Source organism: Hypanus sabinus, chromosome 23, assembly GCF_030144855.1.
Source record: "Hypanus sabinus isolate sHypSab1 chromosome 23, sHypSab1.hap1, whole genome shotgun sequence".
In the NCBI taxonomy this organism is placed as follows: Eukaryota; Metazoa; Chordata; class Chondrichthyes; order Myliobatiformes; family Dasyatidae; genus Hypanus; species Hypanus sabinus.
This window is the reverse complement of record NC_082728.1, coordinates 21,889,444-21,909,265: the sequence shown is the minus strand read 5'-3', so window position 1 is coordinate 21,909,265 and position 19,822 is coordinate 21,889,444. Positions and strand designations below refer to the sequence as shown.

The 19,822-nt window shown below is 42.4% G+C and overlaps 1 protein-coding gene across 1 annotated transcript; it reads right to left on the bottom strand.

The window, feature by feature from the left end:
* Window positions 1–12,534: 12,534 nt before the first annotated feature.
* Window positions 12,535–17,795, bottom strand: LOC132380038 (chromobox protein homolog 8-like). The gene is made up of 5 exons (XM_059948520.1): window positions 17,397–17,795; window positions 17,246–17,289; window positions 17,088–17,153; window positions 16,902–16,968; window positions 12,535–16,815 (listed from the first exon to the last, which is right to left on the bottom strand). The coding sequence occupies exons 1-5, from the start codon at window positions 17,778–17,780 to the stop codon at window positions 15,982–15,984; spliced, it is 1,395 nt and encodes a 464-aa protein (XP_059804503.1). The 5' UTR covers window positions 17,781–17,795; the 3' UTR covers window positions 12,535–15,981.
* Between the last annotated feature and the right edge of the window lie 2,027 nt (window positions 17,796–19,822).

Genomic DNA, 19,822 nt, shown 5'->3' with positions numbered 1-19,822 from the left:
GTCTCGAGTGTGCAAAGCTTTTCAAATGCTTCTTTCACTTTCTGGAACTGAGTAATTTCATAAGTAGCCTTTTCAGAAGCCTTTTACGGAAGTGTTCTTGCAAATAAGACACATGGGGCATCACTGATCTGATGGGAACAAAATTAAACTATACATCAGGTATGTAACATCATATTGACACATAATCTGTAGCCTCAGTTTCTTGGCAGGATTAGAATTCAGGGCTTCACCGCCTTCAGACTCAGAGATCGCATCATACATATGTATCCATCATTATCAGGGCTAAATTAAAATTTAAAAATTAGCACAAACTGGGAATACCTATCGGATGTTGACGACGTCAGTGAGTTGGCACAGATGAACAGGTCTCATGCCTTAAGTTAGGGTGCCGCTTTCTGCCACCCCTCAGGAATCTTGAACGTCCCCCCCAACAACTTTTATTTTCCCTAATGTCCCCTTAGGACACGTGACTGGCCCCGTGGGAATCTCTGTGGTAGAGTCTTAGTGCCTGGCTTGAGTCCCAGCATCAGTTTTGACAATCCTGGTAAATGAAAGTGAACATTATGATTGTACGATGAAAAAAACCTGCCATTCAGATTAATAAGTTGAAAATGAAACTCACTGGTCCAAAACTTTTCCATGCAGTTCCCTTTACTTGACAATTAGATATCCTCCCAAGCTTTCAGTCCTTCACTAAACAATACTATGGTAGATGGTGAAGCAGAGCTTATGGCTGTTGTATCTGAAACAAGCATTAGATCTTTTGCGATCAGTTCAATTTCTACCAGAGTTGGCTCCCTTCCCCATTTTCAATCCCTAGTTATTCAATGGGAATTCATCAATGTTCCTAAACACCCATCATATACTGTCGATATCCCACTCATGATTGGCTTCCTAAAATATATCACCACCAGACACTTGTCAGGTTTAAATTCTGTCTGCCCATCCGCTGCCAGACATTTCATCTGATCTATATCCTTAGACATCCTGTAACCTCAGATGTCCTTCCTTGCTATCTATAACCCTATCAAATTCTATCTCATCCAAAAACTTAAGACTCACACCTCTTGCTAACACATTAAACTAAACAGCCAAGGTCTGAGCACAGAGCCTTGGTACACCACTAGTCACAGGCTTCCAGTCAGAACAATAGCTTCTGCCTCTATCACCAACTCTTTTGCCTTAACTTTGTGAACCAGCCTACTATGCAGGACTTTGTCAAATACCTAATTAAATTTAATATAGATGGCATCTGCTTCCTTCATAAATCTTCTTTAATTCCTCAAAAATTCAATCAAATTAATGAGAATGGATATCTCCCAGCACAAAACCATGCCAACTATCCCTACTCAGTCCTTGCCTTTACAAGTGTACATAAACTGTTTCCCTTAGAATTTTCTCCAGTTATTTTCTACCACTGACATGAATCTCACCACCCTGTAGTTACCTTGCCAACCTCTGCTGCCCTTCTCAAATAAAATAAACGAACATCCTCCAGTCCTCTGGCTGATGAAGATGCCAGAGACCCAAAAATCTACTGCCCTGCTTTCCATAGCAGTTTTGGATAGAACTCACATCACCATGGGCATTTATCCACTGTTGTGTATTGCAAGACATTTGACAGCACCACCTTTGTACTGCTGGCATGCTCCATACTATCAGTGTACCCTTCTCTGAACTCACTATCTTCCACATCCCCCTCCTTGGTGAATGCAGATGAGGAGTGTTCACAGGGACCTCATGTACATGCCCTGGCTCCACACATATCTTAATTTCCTTTTTGATTCCTGAGGGGACCACTCTTTCCCTTGCTACCCTCTTGCTCTTGGTAGAATGACTGAAGATACTCCTTAATCTTACCTGCCACACCTCTTATAAGCCTCCTAATTTCCTCCTTTACCCTCATGCACCTTCTATATTCCTCTGCGGACATGTTTGAATGTAGTTGCCTATACTTATCATGGTTCCTTGATGAAGTTAGAGCTGGGGGTGTTAGTGGCGACAAGCTCTCACTACCTATTAAATGTTCCCAACGGTGTGCACCTCAAATAGCTTCTGACAACCAAAACCAGCTCCCCACTTTCACGTGTGGCTTAGCTACTAAGCCCAGTGGAGCCATTTCTACTGACAGGAGAAGGGGCAAAGGTGGTTAACTGGCACCTTAAAACCAGTCACTTTGGGCAGATGGGGCTCATCAGCCGCGGTTGGCAGCTTCTCTAGAAGGAAAACTCTGATCTCAAAACTCCGCTGCCTTGCAGCAAAACACAAGCCTTCATGGGCAAGGCTTTGGGAATAAAACCCCGAGGGAAAAATTCAGTGCTGAAGTCCCTCAGGCAGTCTTACACTGAGTTCAATGCTGACTGGCAACTCCTGCCATGCTGCTCGTACCAAGCTGTATTGGCCTGTCCCGTTCCTTTGGGTTCATCAGATGCACAGAGAGGGGGAGCTTGATACATGGCCAAAAGCTTGCTCTCCATATCGTACTGGCCAGTCTCGTGTAACTAGACAGCTAGGATGTAACATTCACAGTCAACTCTGACCAATGGAGGCCCTCACCTCACCATACCTATCATATGCTTCCTTTCTCGTGATCAAACCTTCAATAACCTTTTTCATCCAAGATTCACTAATCACTGGCCTTAATAGACAATGTTCACCATGGACTCTTGCTAACAAACACTCTTTTCAGACTCCCACTTGTCAGATGTTGTTTTACCTGCAAACATCTGTTCCCATTCTACTTTCACCAGATCTTCTCTTGTACTGTTAAATTAGCCTTCCTCCAATTTAGGACCTTAACTTGAGGACGCCACCTACCTGTCTTACCGCTTCCAGAGAGGTATAGTCTTGAACTCCAAACATCAATGCTCTTAAGGTTCAACATTCAAGATTCAAGATTGTTCAATGTAAAGGAGAACAAATTCATTGTTACTGTGGATCCAATGAAGCACAAAAAAATCATAATAAAATAAAGAACACAATAATTGAAAAGCCCAATAAACAAAAATACATAAGATATCTTATATACATAGATTGATAATAATAAGCAAATGCATTGAGAGGCTGGTCAAGGATTACATCTGCAGCTTGCTACCGCCCACACAGGACCCCCTACAAATCACCCACCAACGCAACCGATCAACAGATGGCGCAGTAGCCATAGCTTTCCACACCACCCTTACACACCCAGAGAAGAGGGATGCTTTTGTGAAAATGCTACTCTTGGACTACAGTTCAGCATTCAACACCATATTTCCCTCCAGGCTCAACTAGACACTCAGAGACCTCAGCCTTCACCCTGCCTTGTGTAGCTGGATCCTTGACTTCCTGTCAGATTGCTAGCAGGTGGTAAGAGTGGGCTCTCTCACATCTGCCCCTCTGACCCTCAACGCAGGTGCCCCTCAGAGCTGAGTCCTAAGCCCCCTCCTTTACTCTCTATATACCCATGACTGTGTCATCACCCACAGCTCCAATCTGTCAATTAAACTTGCTGACGACACTACACTGGTTGGCCTACTCTCAAATAATAATGAGGCAACCTACAGAGAAGTCATCACCCTGACACAGTAGTGTCGAGAAAACAACCTCTCCCTCAATGTCGCAAAAGCAAAGAAGCAGGTTGTGGACTACAGAAGGAATGGAGACAGGCTAACCCCATTGACATCAATGGGTCTGGGTTGAAAGGGGAAACAGCTTTAAGTTCCTCAGCATGAGGAATCATGAGGATATCATGTAGTCTGTATGTACCGGTGGTGTGGTGAAAAAGGCACAACAGCACCTCTTTCACCTTGGACTGTTGAAGAAGTTTGGTATGGGCCCCCAAATCCTAAGAACTTTCTACAGGGGCACAATTGAGAGCATCCTGACTGGCTGCCCGGTATGGGAACTGCACTTCCCTCAATAGCAGGACTCTGCAGAGAGTGGTGCGGACAGCCCAGTGCATCTGTAGATGTGAACTTCCAACTATATAGGACATTTACAAAGACAGGTGTGTAAAAAGGGCCCGAAGGATCATTGGGGACCCGAGTTACGCCAACCACAAGCTGTTCTAGCTGCTACCATCCGGGAAACGGTACCGCAGCCTAAAAGCCAGGACCGACGGCTCCAGGACAGCTTCTTCCACCAAGTCACCAGACTGTGTAATTCATGCTGATGCAACTGTATTTTTATGTTATATTGACTATCCTGTTGCACATACTATTCAGTATAAATTACTAGAAATCACACATTGCACATTTAGACGGAGACGTAACGTAAAGATTTTTACTCCTCATGTACATGAAGGATGTAAGTAATAAAGTCATTTCAATTCAATTCAACTTCAATATGTATATAAAGTGACACTAGACACAGGAGTGTCTGCAAATATGGTGACTGATGGGAAATGATAAAGTAGTAGTGGTTTGGAGTATGGAGAGCAGGTTAGTGGTTGCAGGTGTTGATCTGTCTCACTGCTTTGGGAAAATAACTGTTTTTGAGTCTGGTGATTCTGACACAGATGCTATGAGCCTCCTCCCTGATGGGTGTGGGACAAGCAGTCCATGACCAGCGAGGTGGGGTCCTTCACAATGTTACCTGACTTCTTCTGGCCCCTCTCTGTATATCGTCCTTGATGGCTGGTAAGCTGGCATCAGCAATGCATTGGGTAGTTTTGGCTCCCTATTGTCGAGCCTTCCTGTATGCCGCAGTGCATTTTCCATACCATGGAGCGATGCAGCTTGTTAGGATGCTCTTTTGTGTATCTGCAGAACGATGTGAGTATTGATGTTCATAGTCCAGCTGTCTTGAGCCTCCTCAGAATGCAGAGACTTTGGCGAGCTTTCCTGACTGTGTAGGATGTGTTCTGGGACTGTGAGAGGTTTTGTGAGATGTGCACTCCCAGGAGTTTGAAATCGCTCGCAATTTCCACTGCTGTGCTGCTGATAAAAAGAGGGAAGTAAGTGGAACGAGTTCTGCTGAAGTCGATGACCATCTCATTTGATTGTTGACATTGAAAAAGATGATATTTGCCTGGCATAAGGCCTTGGGTTGTTCCACCCCCTTTCTGTAGGCCGACTCATCATTGTTGGTGATGAGCCCCACCACTGTGGCTTGTTCAGTGAACTTGACAATGTGATTACTCAGGTGTTTGGCTGAATAGTCATGTGACAGCAGAATGTACAACATTGGGCTCAGCACTCAGCCCTGGCGGGCACCATGTTCAAGATGGAGGAGCGGTTGTGCATCATGACTATCTGAGGTCTGTTCATTAGGAAGTCCAATACCCAGTTGTACAGTGCTGTATTTAGACGGAGGAGTGGGAGTTTGTTCACCAAGGTCTGTGGGACAATAGTGTTGAATGCCAAACTGAAATCCAGAAATAGCATTCTGACATAAGTCTCCTTGTTTTCAAAGTGTGTCAGGGCCAAGAGCATGACGCCTTTCATAGAGTGTTTCTGTTGGTAAGCACATCGGTGAATGTCCAATGTGGCAGCTTTGGAATTTCCAGTTGTACAATCAGGATGATTGGTGTCAGGTCCACCGGGAAGTAATCATTTACTTCTGAACGTGTGCCGTTCTTTGGTAACTGGATTGAAGCAGGTGGCAACAGCTGCGTGGATGGGTGAAGTGTTGAAGATGTCATGTGAGCTGGTGTGCACATTCCTTGAGTACCCAGCCTGGGATGTTTTCTGGCCTGGCAGCCTCGCATGAGTTGACTTTCTGCAAAGTACTTTTCATGACTGTTCCTGTCAGACAGTGGCAGAGGGTTCTGTATACTTTTATCTTTCATTTGATCTCCCAAAGTGTATCCACTCACACTTGTCCAGAATAACTTCATCTGCCCACATTTCTCACTAGTTTATATTCTGTTGAATCCTTCAACAACCTTCCTCACTATCCATAACTCTGCCAATGATTGTGTTTTATGCAAACTTACTAATCAGTACACCTACATTTTTATATAAATCATAACTTGTTGACCCCATCGCGGAATTACAAATGATTTTCTTATGCCACTTTAAATACCCAATAATTAGGTTTGTGTGAAGGTTATGAAATAAACTCATTGATGTATCTTGAAATTCCAACGTATCTCCATCAATCTGTGCAGATATAGTTCTTAAACATGCACCTGTTACAATATAAGTTGTGAAATCCATAACAGGATTAGAAGCAACCAAACCATCAGCCCAGCACTAATTATTTGAACAATATTTACTTAGTAGTGTTTTGCTGCTTTTATAACATGTGAAAGTGTCAGGAATGGCAAAAGAAAAGTTTGAGGAATGTGGCAAAAATTCAAAAATGGCTTAGATATGTTTGCCTTGGGCAGTCCATCGAGATCAATGATAACTTACTTCCCAATTTCTTTGAGTTCTGAGGTGACTAAAGAGGCCAACGTGGGAATGGTGGATTCAACCCTGGATGGCATTAAGGTGGTTTCCGCCACATTGAGCGAGTGGACTATTTGTGTTGTTTGAGCTTCCCCCAACACTTACATGTGATTCTGCGTCCTCCTGTTTATGGCCTTGAGTTCCTCAGTAACATTTCAAGTGCACTTTAACCAATTTGACTTCCATAAGGTGGGCAAATAGGACCATAGCAATTTGCCTCCAGAGTAGTAATGTTTGGTTGAACGTGTACTTCATCCATCACATAGCACACTGTCTACTCATCTCTACAGCACATCTCTAAAAAGGTTCTTGTGCATGTTCTTGGTAATGGTGTTGAGTCCGATGTCACTTCAGGTATGCCATATTATTCTAATTAATAAGAATTATTAGAAGACCGCATTTATCACTTGTTAATGAAGGAGCTCCATCAGTACCTTGTCAGGCCAAGTGAGGTTGGACAATAAAAACAGAGCCCAACCCCGTAATAAGTTTTTTAAAATATCCTTGCATGATGAAATTTGGCTAAGCGCACCAATATCTCCTGAATAGCATTTATGGGGGTAAAATTCCTTCTAATTGCGTCTTAATTCATTTATTTCCCAGTTTTTCTTGAAAAAGTTGGTCGAGCAAACAGTCCAATAAAGACTTCCCTTCAGTCTCCAGTGCCAAGAGTCGCCCAATAATCTGTTTCCTGTGGAAGTCCATTCAAGCAGAATTTGTACCGCAGGAATGCATTAAGGATTACAATTCGAACAGAATTGTGCCCAAGGATTTTGTTTGCTTCTCTGAGCTCCAGTCGCCAGACATCGAATGTTGTTCCAGTGATATGCATACATAAATAGACATTATCTGTTTAGCGATATCAATCAATCTTTTATCCTTAAACGAAAGTTCTGTGGCGAATGATGCTGACGAGATAACAGGAGGCGAGAATTGCACTGAAATACCAGTTGAAGTGAATGTTGATATAAACAAGCTCTTGAGCTCCTGGATTCTGTAGAATCTAGTCTCCGAAACACCATACAAAGTGAGTTTCGATGAAGGGTCTTGGCCAGAAATGTCGACTCTATTCCTCTACTCCTCTGCCTGACCTGCAGAGCTCCTCCAGCATCTTCTAGGCGTTTCTCTGGATTTCCGGCATCTGTAGTATCTTGCAACTCTAAACACCATGATGCATGATACAAATTGAAAGCGAAAGAGCGGCCTGGACAAACTATATACAGAGGAGTGTTTCTAATTAATCGCTTCGCTCATTTGTTAAATACCTGACAATTGATTAATCCATCCCTGACAATAAATTGTTCAGCAACTGAGAACTGGAAAGCATTTCATTGTAATGCCAGGAATGTCCTGACCTTTCCAATTGAGTATTATATTGAGCGGAATGTTGTTCCAGTGATATGCATACATGCATAACGGAATGCCGGATAATTACGTCGAGGAATGAATCTGATCGGGTCTCTGTTGGAAATGAACAATCGCAGAAATCTCGGGAAAACTTGGGTTCTCAAAATCTCCAATTCTCAGGCACCACTTTCTATCCTACAGCCTCCCGCCAACCCCAGCATTTACTGCAGGACTTTCTTCACCCTCGTTTCTTGATTCAGTGTGGTAGAATTTAAATGGTAGTACAGAAAAATAGCGAGAATCCATACTCGAGAGGACAGAAACAAACTGCGTTTGAAAATCTGCGGCTTCAGGTCCAAGTTTACATTCGTCGACATGAAAAATGCTTCTGCACATAGTTAAAATGCCTTGTTATCAGGAAGCGAAGATAAATTATTAATACAGACTGCCAAACTGGTATGCACGGCAGCCAAGTGATTTGCCGATCTATATTAATTATCATTATCTTTATCGGGCACTTAGGCCCCAGGCTTTTCTCTTTGAAACTTAAAATTGAATTTTCAACTATGAGATAAAACGCTGTTAAACAAACTCATTTCAGGGTGGAGCAAATTGCCTTAGCGAAAGCTCTGTGTGGATTGTTTCCCGGGATTTCCTTTTGAACAGGCGCGAAAGGAGCAGCCACAGGTCCAAAGACCATTCGTGGGGAATTTCTAGACACATTTACCTTCTGTACTTTCCATTCACAAATGACTGTATGTTGTACTGAATCTTCTAGCATGACTGGACTTTGTAACATGATGAGAACTTCAAAGTAAAGGTCGTTTATTTTGTTCCATTTTAAATCGTTTGTTATTCATAGCTAAAGCATTGACACGTTAGAGATAACAACAGTCAATGAACGCCCACGCTGACAAAATTTTCAGATATTCCCTATAATTGTTTTAAAATACTTGCTTCGGCAATCATTTGAATATTTTTGTAACATCGGAATGCAATTGCTTTTTTTCACTTTATCTTCCGACCAGAGTCGGAAACTTTGGTTTCACTTATACAAAGAACGAAAGCTTTCTTTTGCTTGTTATTGTCTGAAGCAAAGGTGTCATTTAAAAGGCTGCATAAAGTCCCTACTTCAAAATATATTTTGACCATGCAGCAAGTTTTCAGGAAACTTTCGTTGTGCGGGTTGGAGTTGCACTTCAAAGAACGCAAGCATTTCTAGATGCATACAGTCCAGATTCGTTCGAAAAACACTTACAGTTATGTCGTCTTTCGCGACCTCAACATGGCTCTAAGTACCTTTTTAAAATGTGGTTCTAATGCAGGAAACGCGGCCGTCCGATCTGCAGTTCCTGCGCTCCCACAAATAGCAATGTCATACTTTGTTCAGTGACCCGGCACGTCACGCAAAAACCTTTGTTAAAATAATGCCACCAGTTTCTTCGCTTTCACTGCTACCGAGCTGATTAATACCCATTAGGAGGAATACATTGGGTAGAAACAATATTTTAGAATTATTTTATCCATTATTAAGTAATCTCATCCCATTCATTCCTTTTATTACAATGGAAGGCCATTAACAAGATGTACTTATCCTTGGAAGAGTATGCTTTCCCAACAGAAGCATCCAGATTTCTGTGTTTAATCCACCTGCTCCTACATGTAAGATGATAAGTTCTATTTGCCTTCCGGTCCTTCAAAGCCAAATCCAGCCCATGTAATGAGGCCGAAGCAAGAAAGGTGACTAGGGAGCGGAAATGTTGAATATATATATATATATATATATATATAAACACTATGTTTTAATGCTAAATATGTAAAGTTTGTGAGCATTTTTACTTATTTGTTGAAGAGACCAATGTTGTGGATATTCTGCAATGGAATGCAGTTTGGTGGCCAACAAATGTGACGTGCTTACCCAAAAGCTGTCAAACTTAGGTTCATATGTACAACTCTGGAAAGACCCAAAGAACGCTAGAACATTTTAAAAAGTGGTCTATTGTGAACTAATTGAATATATTTATCTTCGTTAGAAAAAAATCGAACTAGCAAATGGGATAAAATGCCACCATTGAAATCTTCATTAGTGTATCACGCATTTTGTACGCCATCCCCCACTTTTAAGTCCTCACTGTCTTTACTCCTGACGTTTCTTTATAGCAGACATGAATTGGAGTCAAAGGATGTTGAATGATTTACCCACATACGAGTGGAGTATTCTGATGTAGCTAAAAGGGGCTGGAGGGCCTTTTATTTTAATTCATTCCACTCTGGATGAAACTGCTGACCGTTGATCCCAAAACTTAATCTTGCAGTATCTCTTTACCTGGATTTAAGTTGATGAGCTTTCGCTTTGTGTTACTCCCTTGACTATACTGATTTCATAGCTATAACTGAAACTTGAAGAATATCAGACTCCCCAAGCCGACACTCCATTCCAAGCTCCTTGTAGCGAGAGATTACCAGCTGGACTGAGCAGATCTTCAAAGATATTCGCAAGGCCTCCTTGATTAAGAGTAACACCACCACCCCCCCCCCCCCCCCCCGTGACTGGTAGGAATTCCGACTCAGAATCTCTCGAAATGAAGAAGGAACTTTCAGGATGACATATTCATGTGTCCATTGGCCTTTATCACACAAGCTCAGCAAGAGGGACGGCGGCAACTGTTAATTTATATCGCTTACAATCAAGTATGTCGATCCCGTGTGGCAGGGCCCAACGGTATCCTATTGAATACCTCGGGAAAAAAGGACGACTGGACTGGGGGGGGGGGACTTAATTTTTGATTATGTAACCGTTGATTTTTTTTCCCCGCTCCACTTCGAAGATCTGCTTTGGAACCTGATCCAGGTGGACGTTCCTGCTCGAATTCACTTTGTTTACTTTCGCACACGTTGCTCGTACATGGAATGAATGACTTAATCTCACCAACTGGATATACATGAATCATGGAATCTAACAAGGAAGGCCCCAATCCTAGACGATCAGTTTTCGTGGTATTTAGATCGGAGTTGGATGGCTCCTAAAACCATTCTGGTGGTCGGGCCAGATTGGCGCTCTCTACTAGCAGCAAGAAGTATTTGCTCCGTGAAGGAAAATGTATTAATGGAAGCAATCACATGTTTTACCATGGTTTACGTTATTCGTCATGTTTCGTTCCACAGTGGGAAAACATATCAGTAAATCGGCTTTTTTTTGTGTAGCATTCGAGAAAACGCCATCTTTATCAGAAAACAGCCGAAGCTAATGACATAATTAAAAAGTCTCCGCAGTTAAATGCCATTGCTTAAGAGATAGGATACTTGGAACGCACATAATCTACATTGCATAATTGGTTGAAATTGTTCATCACAACTGTCCAATGTAAATAAAACTAATAGATTTCTATTTTACTATTTGTTGTGGTCACTTTACCCCCGTCACAGCCCCTAAACCATAATGTCGCCGAGATTACATTGCGTAGATTATTTTTGGGTTGTCTCCCTCCCATCTTTGAGGCTACCATACAACTCAACCATAAAATATGGAAAGGGGCTACAAGTAAAGAAACTCTGACAGTGGTGCGTGGCCGCTACAGACCCGGAGAAGCTCTGGAGAAAGAAATGGTGGGTATAGGCAATGAGACAGGAGCTCCAAGCCATGAAGATGGGTCGGATCCATGAGCTTGTTTTTCTTCAACCAGAAATCTTCTGTGCGATCAGAAATTCCCAGGGTTTTTTTGGAAGCTAACATTACTGTTTTTCCAACCTTGTTAAACCATTCCAATAGCCTGTTCTGAAACTCTTTGTGCCTTAAAGTACAGACGAGTTGTAGGGATTGGATACAGAGCCAACACTCCAACCCACCATCACCACTGGAGTCAGCGTTGTTTACAGTTCGCTATTGGCCTCAGGGCCAATACCGAAGATAAGCATTCAGAGCCAATGTGCCATTAACCTTTTAAAGCACTGTTTAACCATGACTATGTACTCATTTAAATCACTTCATGTTCGGAAATTTCATGTGAACGTTGAGGTTTTGTGAAGTGTTAACAATAGACGACGTTATTATAATCCACAAACATTTTCCTTATTACCGAACTACTGCTCCTTAAGGTTATCATAGCCAGGGAGTGATAGTGGAGATAAACTCCCACTAAACATTAAATACTCCTAATTCTGTGCGTCTCAAACAGCCTTTGACAACCAAGTCCAGCTCCCAGCCTTCGCGCGGCGTTTAGCTACTAAGCCCGGCGCAACGGCTTCTACTGACAGGAGAAGGGGCAAAGGGGCAAAGTCGCCTCGGGCAGACGGGGCTCGACAGCCGCGGTTGGCAGCTCACCTAGGAGAACGAAAACTATCATATCAAAACTCCGCTGCCTTGAGGCTCTTCCCACTCATGTGGAAGGCTTCGGGAGTAAAACCTCGAGGAAAAATCCGGAGCTGCTGCGACGCCGTTGGTGCCAAACTCTGTCTCTGCCGTTCCTTTGGGTTCATCAGCTACGCGGAGGGTGGGGGGTGAGGGGAGAGCTGCTGCACGGGTAACTGCTTGCTCTGCATATCACACTACCCTGGTTTGCCTATCATATAGACTGTCAGGTCGACCCTGATAAACGGAGCGACCCACATCACTGCTCCGAAGCTCCGGATCTCGCTAGAAGACAGTGCATACTTCCTTTAAAGGTAGTTGCAAGACGAAATGCTACTTCAGTGGAGAACCGACAGTATTATGTTAATCAGCAGGACTTTATATTATGACAATACATACTGAAGGATCATTTATTGTTTGCCTCGTGCAGATCTTCACGAACGTACTGTCGTGACATGTGGAGACGGAGTGCAAACGTTCTAAACGCCTTTAAAACGGTTACTTTAATCTTTCGCAAAGAACATTTATAGTCAAATACCGAAACAATAGTTTTAAGTGCAATGTACAGTATTAAACGCTGTCCATTATACGGAATACATAAAATATTTAATTATAATAGCATACATTCTTTTTTGTGTATTCTAAACAAAATGTTTGACATCTGAATAATATTTACAGAAAATTACATGAAGCTTGCGATGCATAACGAGGTTGAAATTTAGTCATGATTACGTTTAGAAATGCCAGCTGGCTCAAAGAACACTTTGAAGCCACTGCCTAGACGTTAATGTTCTTCGCCCTTTTGTCGGGCAAGTCTACTACACTGTTTCACCAAGACCTTAATGGCTAGTTTCATTTAGGGGAAAGTCTTCCCGGATATTATACAATTTCTACACGTTCTGACAGCACCAAGAGCCCATTGGGACAGCCTGCACAAGCTAATTTACAGTACATTCGGCAACAGGCCCTGCGTCTTCAAGTTTTAATAGTCCAAGACATTCAATGTCCAATTAAGAACACATTAAGCTAATGTCAAATACAAAACATCCTGTATCGTCGTGACATATGCAGGTCCACACTGGAATTTTAGTTAGCTGCATTTCCGAACGCATGCAGCAGTGTCCATTGATAATTCACCCAAGCTGTACAACTAGCTAATATTGATTTCCATTTCTATCCTCCCGATTTTATAACTCTAACTCCATTCCTTTAATTAGGTCTTTTCCTTTGGTAAATTTTGGCAGGAGTTTATATTTTAGGAAGTATAAATCTTTATTGGCTACACCTGGCCCTCAGGAGGTATTCTGAAGGCATGGACATATAAAGTTAATGGATTCAACATGAGTTAATATTCTTTAGAGAAATTCCTAAATCTTGTGAAGACTGACCCAAGCCCCGAATGACCTCGTAATAGTTTCCATCATCTAAATATTGACGCTATACTTAAGGATTGGCCACAGTTATGTGATTAAAGTGATCAAACACTCAAGTGTCATTTCATCCATTTTTTTCCTTCCCACTTCAAAGTGACAAAGTTAGCTTTAAAGAAATTATTACACAAAACTAGTTGGCAAAAATAGCATATATGGCACAAACAAGAAGTTTTCAGGGGTTTAAAGATGTACTTTGACAAAGGACCAAATTTTTCAGGTGGTGACTGAAATCCTGAAAATATGGAAGAAACAATGCAGACAAAACCCTCTATTTCTGATGAGTTCAGTCACATTTTCCAAAGACAACACACAGACAGCACTTCTGGTCCAATACATAAGATGATTGTTGCAGTGGGAACCAGTGGAAGATTTGGATTGGCTTGCTGCAATCAAATTTCAAATGAGCACAATACAGCTGTCATTGCAGAGTGTGTATGCACACACACACACACACACACACACACACACCTTTACCAGGAGACCTTTAGAATAATTGAATTCTAAACTGAATGGCTCCAGCCACAGCTGAAGCATTAAATCTCTAAGCAAAGGAGATAAGGTCACTTCCTTTGCATTGTTGGAAATATGATTTTCTTTTAAAAAAAAGTTACAAGCTACTGTTGCTATGGTTTAATCCCTGTAATCCATCAGTTGTGTATGTTAGTACTATGGAACGATGACAAACATATTGCCCCTAAAGAATTAATTTGACTTCATTCTGATTTCCTTTCTTAAAATAAACCAAATGGAACACAATATATGCTAGTGTCAATTTGCCCATACCAGCTTTTGATTGTAAAGTTAAATCTACTGTAATAATCTGAAAAAGTCTCCCAAAGAGCAGTAATCTAATGAAATTGTTACTGATTGGTTTATTGGTGGGGATGCCCAATGACAATTATATGACTACATAAGGAATTTTTCTGATTATTCATTAAAAGACACCCACATCTCCCCCTGACAAGATGTCAATGATAAGGATAATAATACAAAGCATTTGCTCTGTAGAGTGCCTAAAGTTGAATATACACTCAGTGGTCACTTTATTGCTCAAGTGAGCGATTGGCCCTCGCCAATCAATAGGGTCCTTTGCTGCTGCAGCCCATCCACTTCAACGTTCCATACGTTGTGCATTCAGAGATGTTCACACACCACTGTTGTAGCTTGTGACTATATGAGTTACTGACACCTTCCTGTTCAAACCTTCTCCTCTGACCTCTCTCATTAATTAATAAGGTGTTTTAACCCCAGAACTGCCATTCACTAGATTTTCTTTTGCATCATTCATTCTTACCTACAGATACAGTTGTGCATGAAAACCCCAGGAGGTTATCAGCTTCAGAGATACTCAAACCACCTCATATGGCACCAATGATCATTCCACAGTACCTAGCCACAGTTCATCCCCATTCTGACGTTTGGTCTGAACAACTGAACCTCTTGACCATGTCTGCATGCTTTCCTGCATTGAGATGCTGCTGCATGATTGGCTGATTAGAAATTTGCATTAACAAGTAGGTGTATAGGTATACATAAATAAAGATGGCACTGCGTGTATACCACGAGTGTTAAACCCATGTTTGAGTAGTGCTCCACCCAAAGAGGCTGGCACCCGAGGGCAAAAGAAAGTGAAAGCAATTCCCCCCAGAAGTTTAAACTTTGTCACGTCAAAGAGATGAGAAAATATTTTTAACTTGCCAGATATGCGTGACAGTACTGTATCACAAGAATTCCTGCGTGCATTAGGGAATATTATCAAGCTCAAACGTTTTCAGTCAAAACAAAAGTTGGAATACAGTCCTGCTCTCTGCTCTACTGAACACAGCAACTCGCTCAGTAGCATTTAATTACAGTTTAAAGAAATGAAAAGTGCAATCAGCAGCATTATATATAAAAACTGCATTTAGATTAAGAACATCTCTTGGTAATTTGAATTTAGTAATAAAATGGTGTCCCTAAAATCCAAAACAAGTCAACTCATTCACTGCAGTCAATTCTGAAATCATTTGCTGCTACCTTACAACTTTAGCCAGAAAATAGTTCATGTGGTGTCCAAGGAGGCTTCCTCCAAATCCAATGCGATCCATCAAATGAAATGGCCCAAATTAAGACAAGTACTCCGGTGGAGTATGTTGATTGGCAGATTGTTCAGGGCGAGTGATTGGTCCTTACCAATCAAATCGCAATATTAACCCGCTCCAATCCCAAATGTCACCCCACTTCGGGCAAAAATCAAGCGTCAAACGTTGACTGTTTGACTTTAGCCTCTTTCTTTAAGCGTTTAATAAAAGTTTTTTTTTATTACTGCAACCGAAATACAGCCTACAACAGAGGCCTAAGAAAACGGCACTTCGTTTTTAAACATCCAAAATTTGCTTTATCTGGTAAATGGAAACTATATACAACCCATTCCAAAAAGAACATTGTTATTTTCCCAACAATTCAGTGACACTGACTGAAAAAAACAGTCAATAAGTTTTTAAACTTTTTCTTTGAAGAACCCTTCATCCGTGCTGCTTTCTTTGATGGTAACGGTCAGAAAGTTTGACGTGACATCCGTGACCACCACTTTCTCCAAATTGTTCAGTGAGGGGCTCCAGGACTCCTCCGGTTCGGACAGAAATCGGGATACACACACACTATTATTCCTCGACACCGTGCCCTCGGCTAAGTGCTTACTTTTAAGTGCAGAGGCGTCCACCCCCGGTTCACTCTTAGAGACTGTACTTTCCGTGGCCTGTTTAGTCCGAAGAGTGTGAGAGTCCGCACCGTATTTGTTGTCGCTGTAGCCCAGCGAAGCGCGATTCAGGTGCGTTCTGGCCGCACCGCCCAGCTTCGCTTCCTGTCTATCACTGAAGTGCAGTAGTCCGCTTTCCACCTTCTCCTCCAGCTCGTCGCTCCCGGAATCAAGATCCTCAGATTTCCTCCGTTTAAAGTGAGGATATGTCGGCAGCCCTCCCTCAAGTTCACTCGGTGCACTTATTTTGGGGGAACAAGCGCGCAAGGTCCGGTTGTTTTTGTAGTCCACTTTGGTGTGCCTCGCTGCCTTCTTCCTGGAACCACTTTCTCCTCTGTGTTTGTGAGACTCCGTTTTCTGGTGAGTTCTGGAAACGTCCTCGACCCTGGCAGTCCGGTCTTTAGACGTCTCGCCCCTGGACAGTGTGCTGTGCTGCAAAGTCGCGGCGGGATCTCTGCGAAGACCTTCTCTGGATCTGGTGGAGGAAAAGCTGGATTCTTGACCCGATCTGCCTGGGTAGGTCATCCTCAGACCCCTCGCCACATCACTGCGGAAGGCGTACGTCTTCGCTTTTGCCTGCAGAAAACAAAGTCATTTGAATAAAGCAAAAACATAATTCAGCTCGAAAATGAAACCATTGCATTAAGGAGCAGCCTATTCACCTTTAGCAGGAACGTCTTCGGTTTGGGTCCACGCTTTTTTGGCCCATACATTTCCCTTTCTCGTTCCCTGTAAGGTAACAGGAAAACTTAACTGTTTATGCTTTCATTTGCTTTCGAATCTATTGAAATTATTGTAGAGTTAAATTACAGAGAGCTTTATATTTAATGTCACTCAAAGGCCTTCACCTCTCGTCAAAGGCTGATATCAGACGGGCGTCCAGGATATTTTCTTCTGGCTCCCACGTACTGTACCTTAAAAGGCGATTTTAGAAAATAAATGACGGTGCATCTCATTGCAACGCGCGGTGTCGGCGAGCTGCATTCACTGCAATGCTGATACTTACTTGGGAGACCAGCCCTTCCATTTCACCAGGTACTCGACTCGACCCTGCGAGGGAAAGAAGACACAAACCTGTAAAATACCGTTTAAAAGCCGCTTCGGCTTAGACATGGCAGCGAGCGGAGAGGCCGCCTGCCAAACTCAGACTCACGTACTTTCCTGATGCGGCGCTTGAGAAGAGATTCGGCGGCGAAAACCCTCTCCCCCACGGCAGACAGCTCCATAATATCCACTCGCCGACTCTCGGGCGCAACAGTGAAAAGGAGAACGCTCGAACCTCCCTTCAGCTGGTGCCTCACCGCCAGCCCATAATACTCCCTCCCGCTGACGTCGTGACCATTTTCCCCGCTACTTCCTAGCAACCCTCCCCTTCTCCTAGCAACCGACCAGTTGCCGGGAGGAGAGGGGTGGAGCATCCGTGACAGGTGGCTGACGTTGCGCACGCTGCAGGGGCAGCTGATTGGCGGAGCCTGGCGGTGCCGGGCTCCAAGGGGGCGGGGACTGCGGCTAGGAAGTGACGCCGTGAGGTGACTGGCCATCAGTATCCATTTTGTCGCTGCCATTGAACTCTGCAGTTTGGCAAATGGAAATGTTGTGTAACGTTCCTTAGGTATCGGAGCTTTACCTCCCACTGACGTTATCGTTCAATCCTTGGACCATTTTCATGACATTCGACACCACTAAAGCATATCTTCTCTAATTCATGTAACTATCATAACGTTATTGCAATATAACCCTTCCCTTAACCACAAATTCCTCTATAACACTGTACAGTCTTGCAGCAGTGAAGACACGCAATCACAATAGTTCTTCATAATTTATATCCTCCACCATTAGTCCATATAAGTGACATAGGCTTGGGGGTGGGTCACAAGTTACGTATCCACACACAAGACACTGGTCAAAATAAGCTGTGAAAGTGTCGGCACCCAATAGTATTCGTACTACAACACCACATGACCGATCTTTTGCAGCCAATGGTCGATGAAATTTATCTATATTTTGATACCAATGGTCCTGCTCATTGTACCGTCAAGTTCAAGCGCTTTCAAAGATGACGTAGCCCGGTATAACTGATAATTACAAGGAAATTTGTAGTGTCAACAGATCTAACAGTAAACAAAGACAGGGAAACTCGGTGTGTGTAAGAGAGAATGGGTACCTATTTTTTAAAAAAATTATGCATGCCTTTCTAAATTGCTGACTTCAACCTCTGGATAACATCTACATTGTTACACGTGGAAATAATGTGAACCACAATCGTTCAAATCTGATATATCCTCGTGCCAATCGCAACACAACGTTTTCTGAAGGTGGAAACATAATAATTGTGTATATTAGTTGTAACTCATTTGTAGATGGCAAATAATTTTGAATCCAATAAGCTTTGCTGCACAACATGTTTATTCGAAATCGACTATTTGCGGGGTTTTTTTTTGGCCGCTGCTAGTTTGTTTTTAATTTGTAACCGAGCCTGTATTAAAATATAACAGCGCGCTTTTCAGTACGCACTATCAAAAGGGTTCGACCTGCGTCTCCGAAATGAAGCAATTCGCACACAATATTGGGCGATGTTTTAGTTCCGGAATTAGGTCTTACTAAAGAAAGTAAAATCGTTTCGATGTACGAGCCTGCCCTTGGTTAAAGTGCCGGTTTACCTGAGGAATCTGTATGAGAGACGAGTAAAATAATAAAAGTAGCTGTCGCATTTAAACTTTCATACGTCGTAATAGATGGCGCTATGTGTGAGGGAAAAGGAACGTTTTTAACCGCAGAGGCCTCTGGCGCCGCAGATATACTTAGCGCAGCTGTTATCTGAGGAAAAGACGCGTCACGTTTACATTTTTGAGCGACTAAAATAACACACTAGAAATTGGCAGTGTAGTAAAGATAAATGGAAATAGTAACATGAACCTTGTGAGCCCACAAAAAAGTAAAACAGGAATTATGGAGTAAGTTTAAGAAGCACACGAATCTACTGGGAGGAAACTCTAGACTGGTATTCAATCTGACTCACTATTTACAACTGCCCCGGTACTATTCTCTGTCATGCTAGCACAAAAATCTGCGTTGCTCTTGCGGATTTTGGAGATTTACGCGAACATATCATATCAATATTAACATATCATTTAATTGCCAAAGCACAGAATAAGTTGTCATTTAACTAGAAATGTACCAAAGTCGCCAATGAAATCCAACAGTAATACCTAAACACAAAACCGTGTTAATTGTAACTGCACTTTCCTGGTCACCTCATTGAATATTTTTTTGAGAAGTGCGTTGGCACCGGCAGGTAAAGTGAAATCTCTTCTACACAGTATAGCTAATATGTCGGTGCTGTTGCTGTTGCATATGAAATTGCAAAGTCATCATTAAAATTATGATCAAGTCTAGAACTTCTTTCGCCTTACGTCTTAATACAACTGCACACTACCGTGCATATTAAGGTTATTTTCTTCATTTCGCGTAATAAGTGTTCAAAGCAATAGTCAACTCACTTGCATAGCTTTGCGGTATTTCTGTTGTGCACTCGAGAATGCATGGACTTCAAATGGCCCTATTATGTTCAGATCAGGGTCGT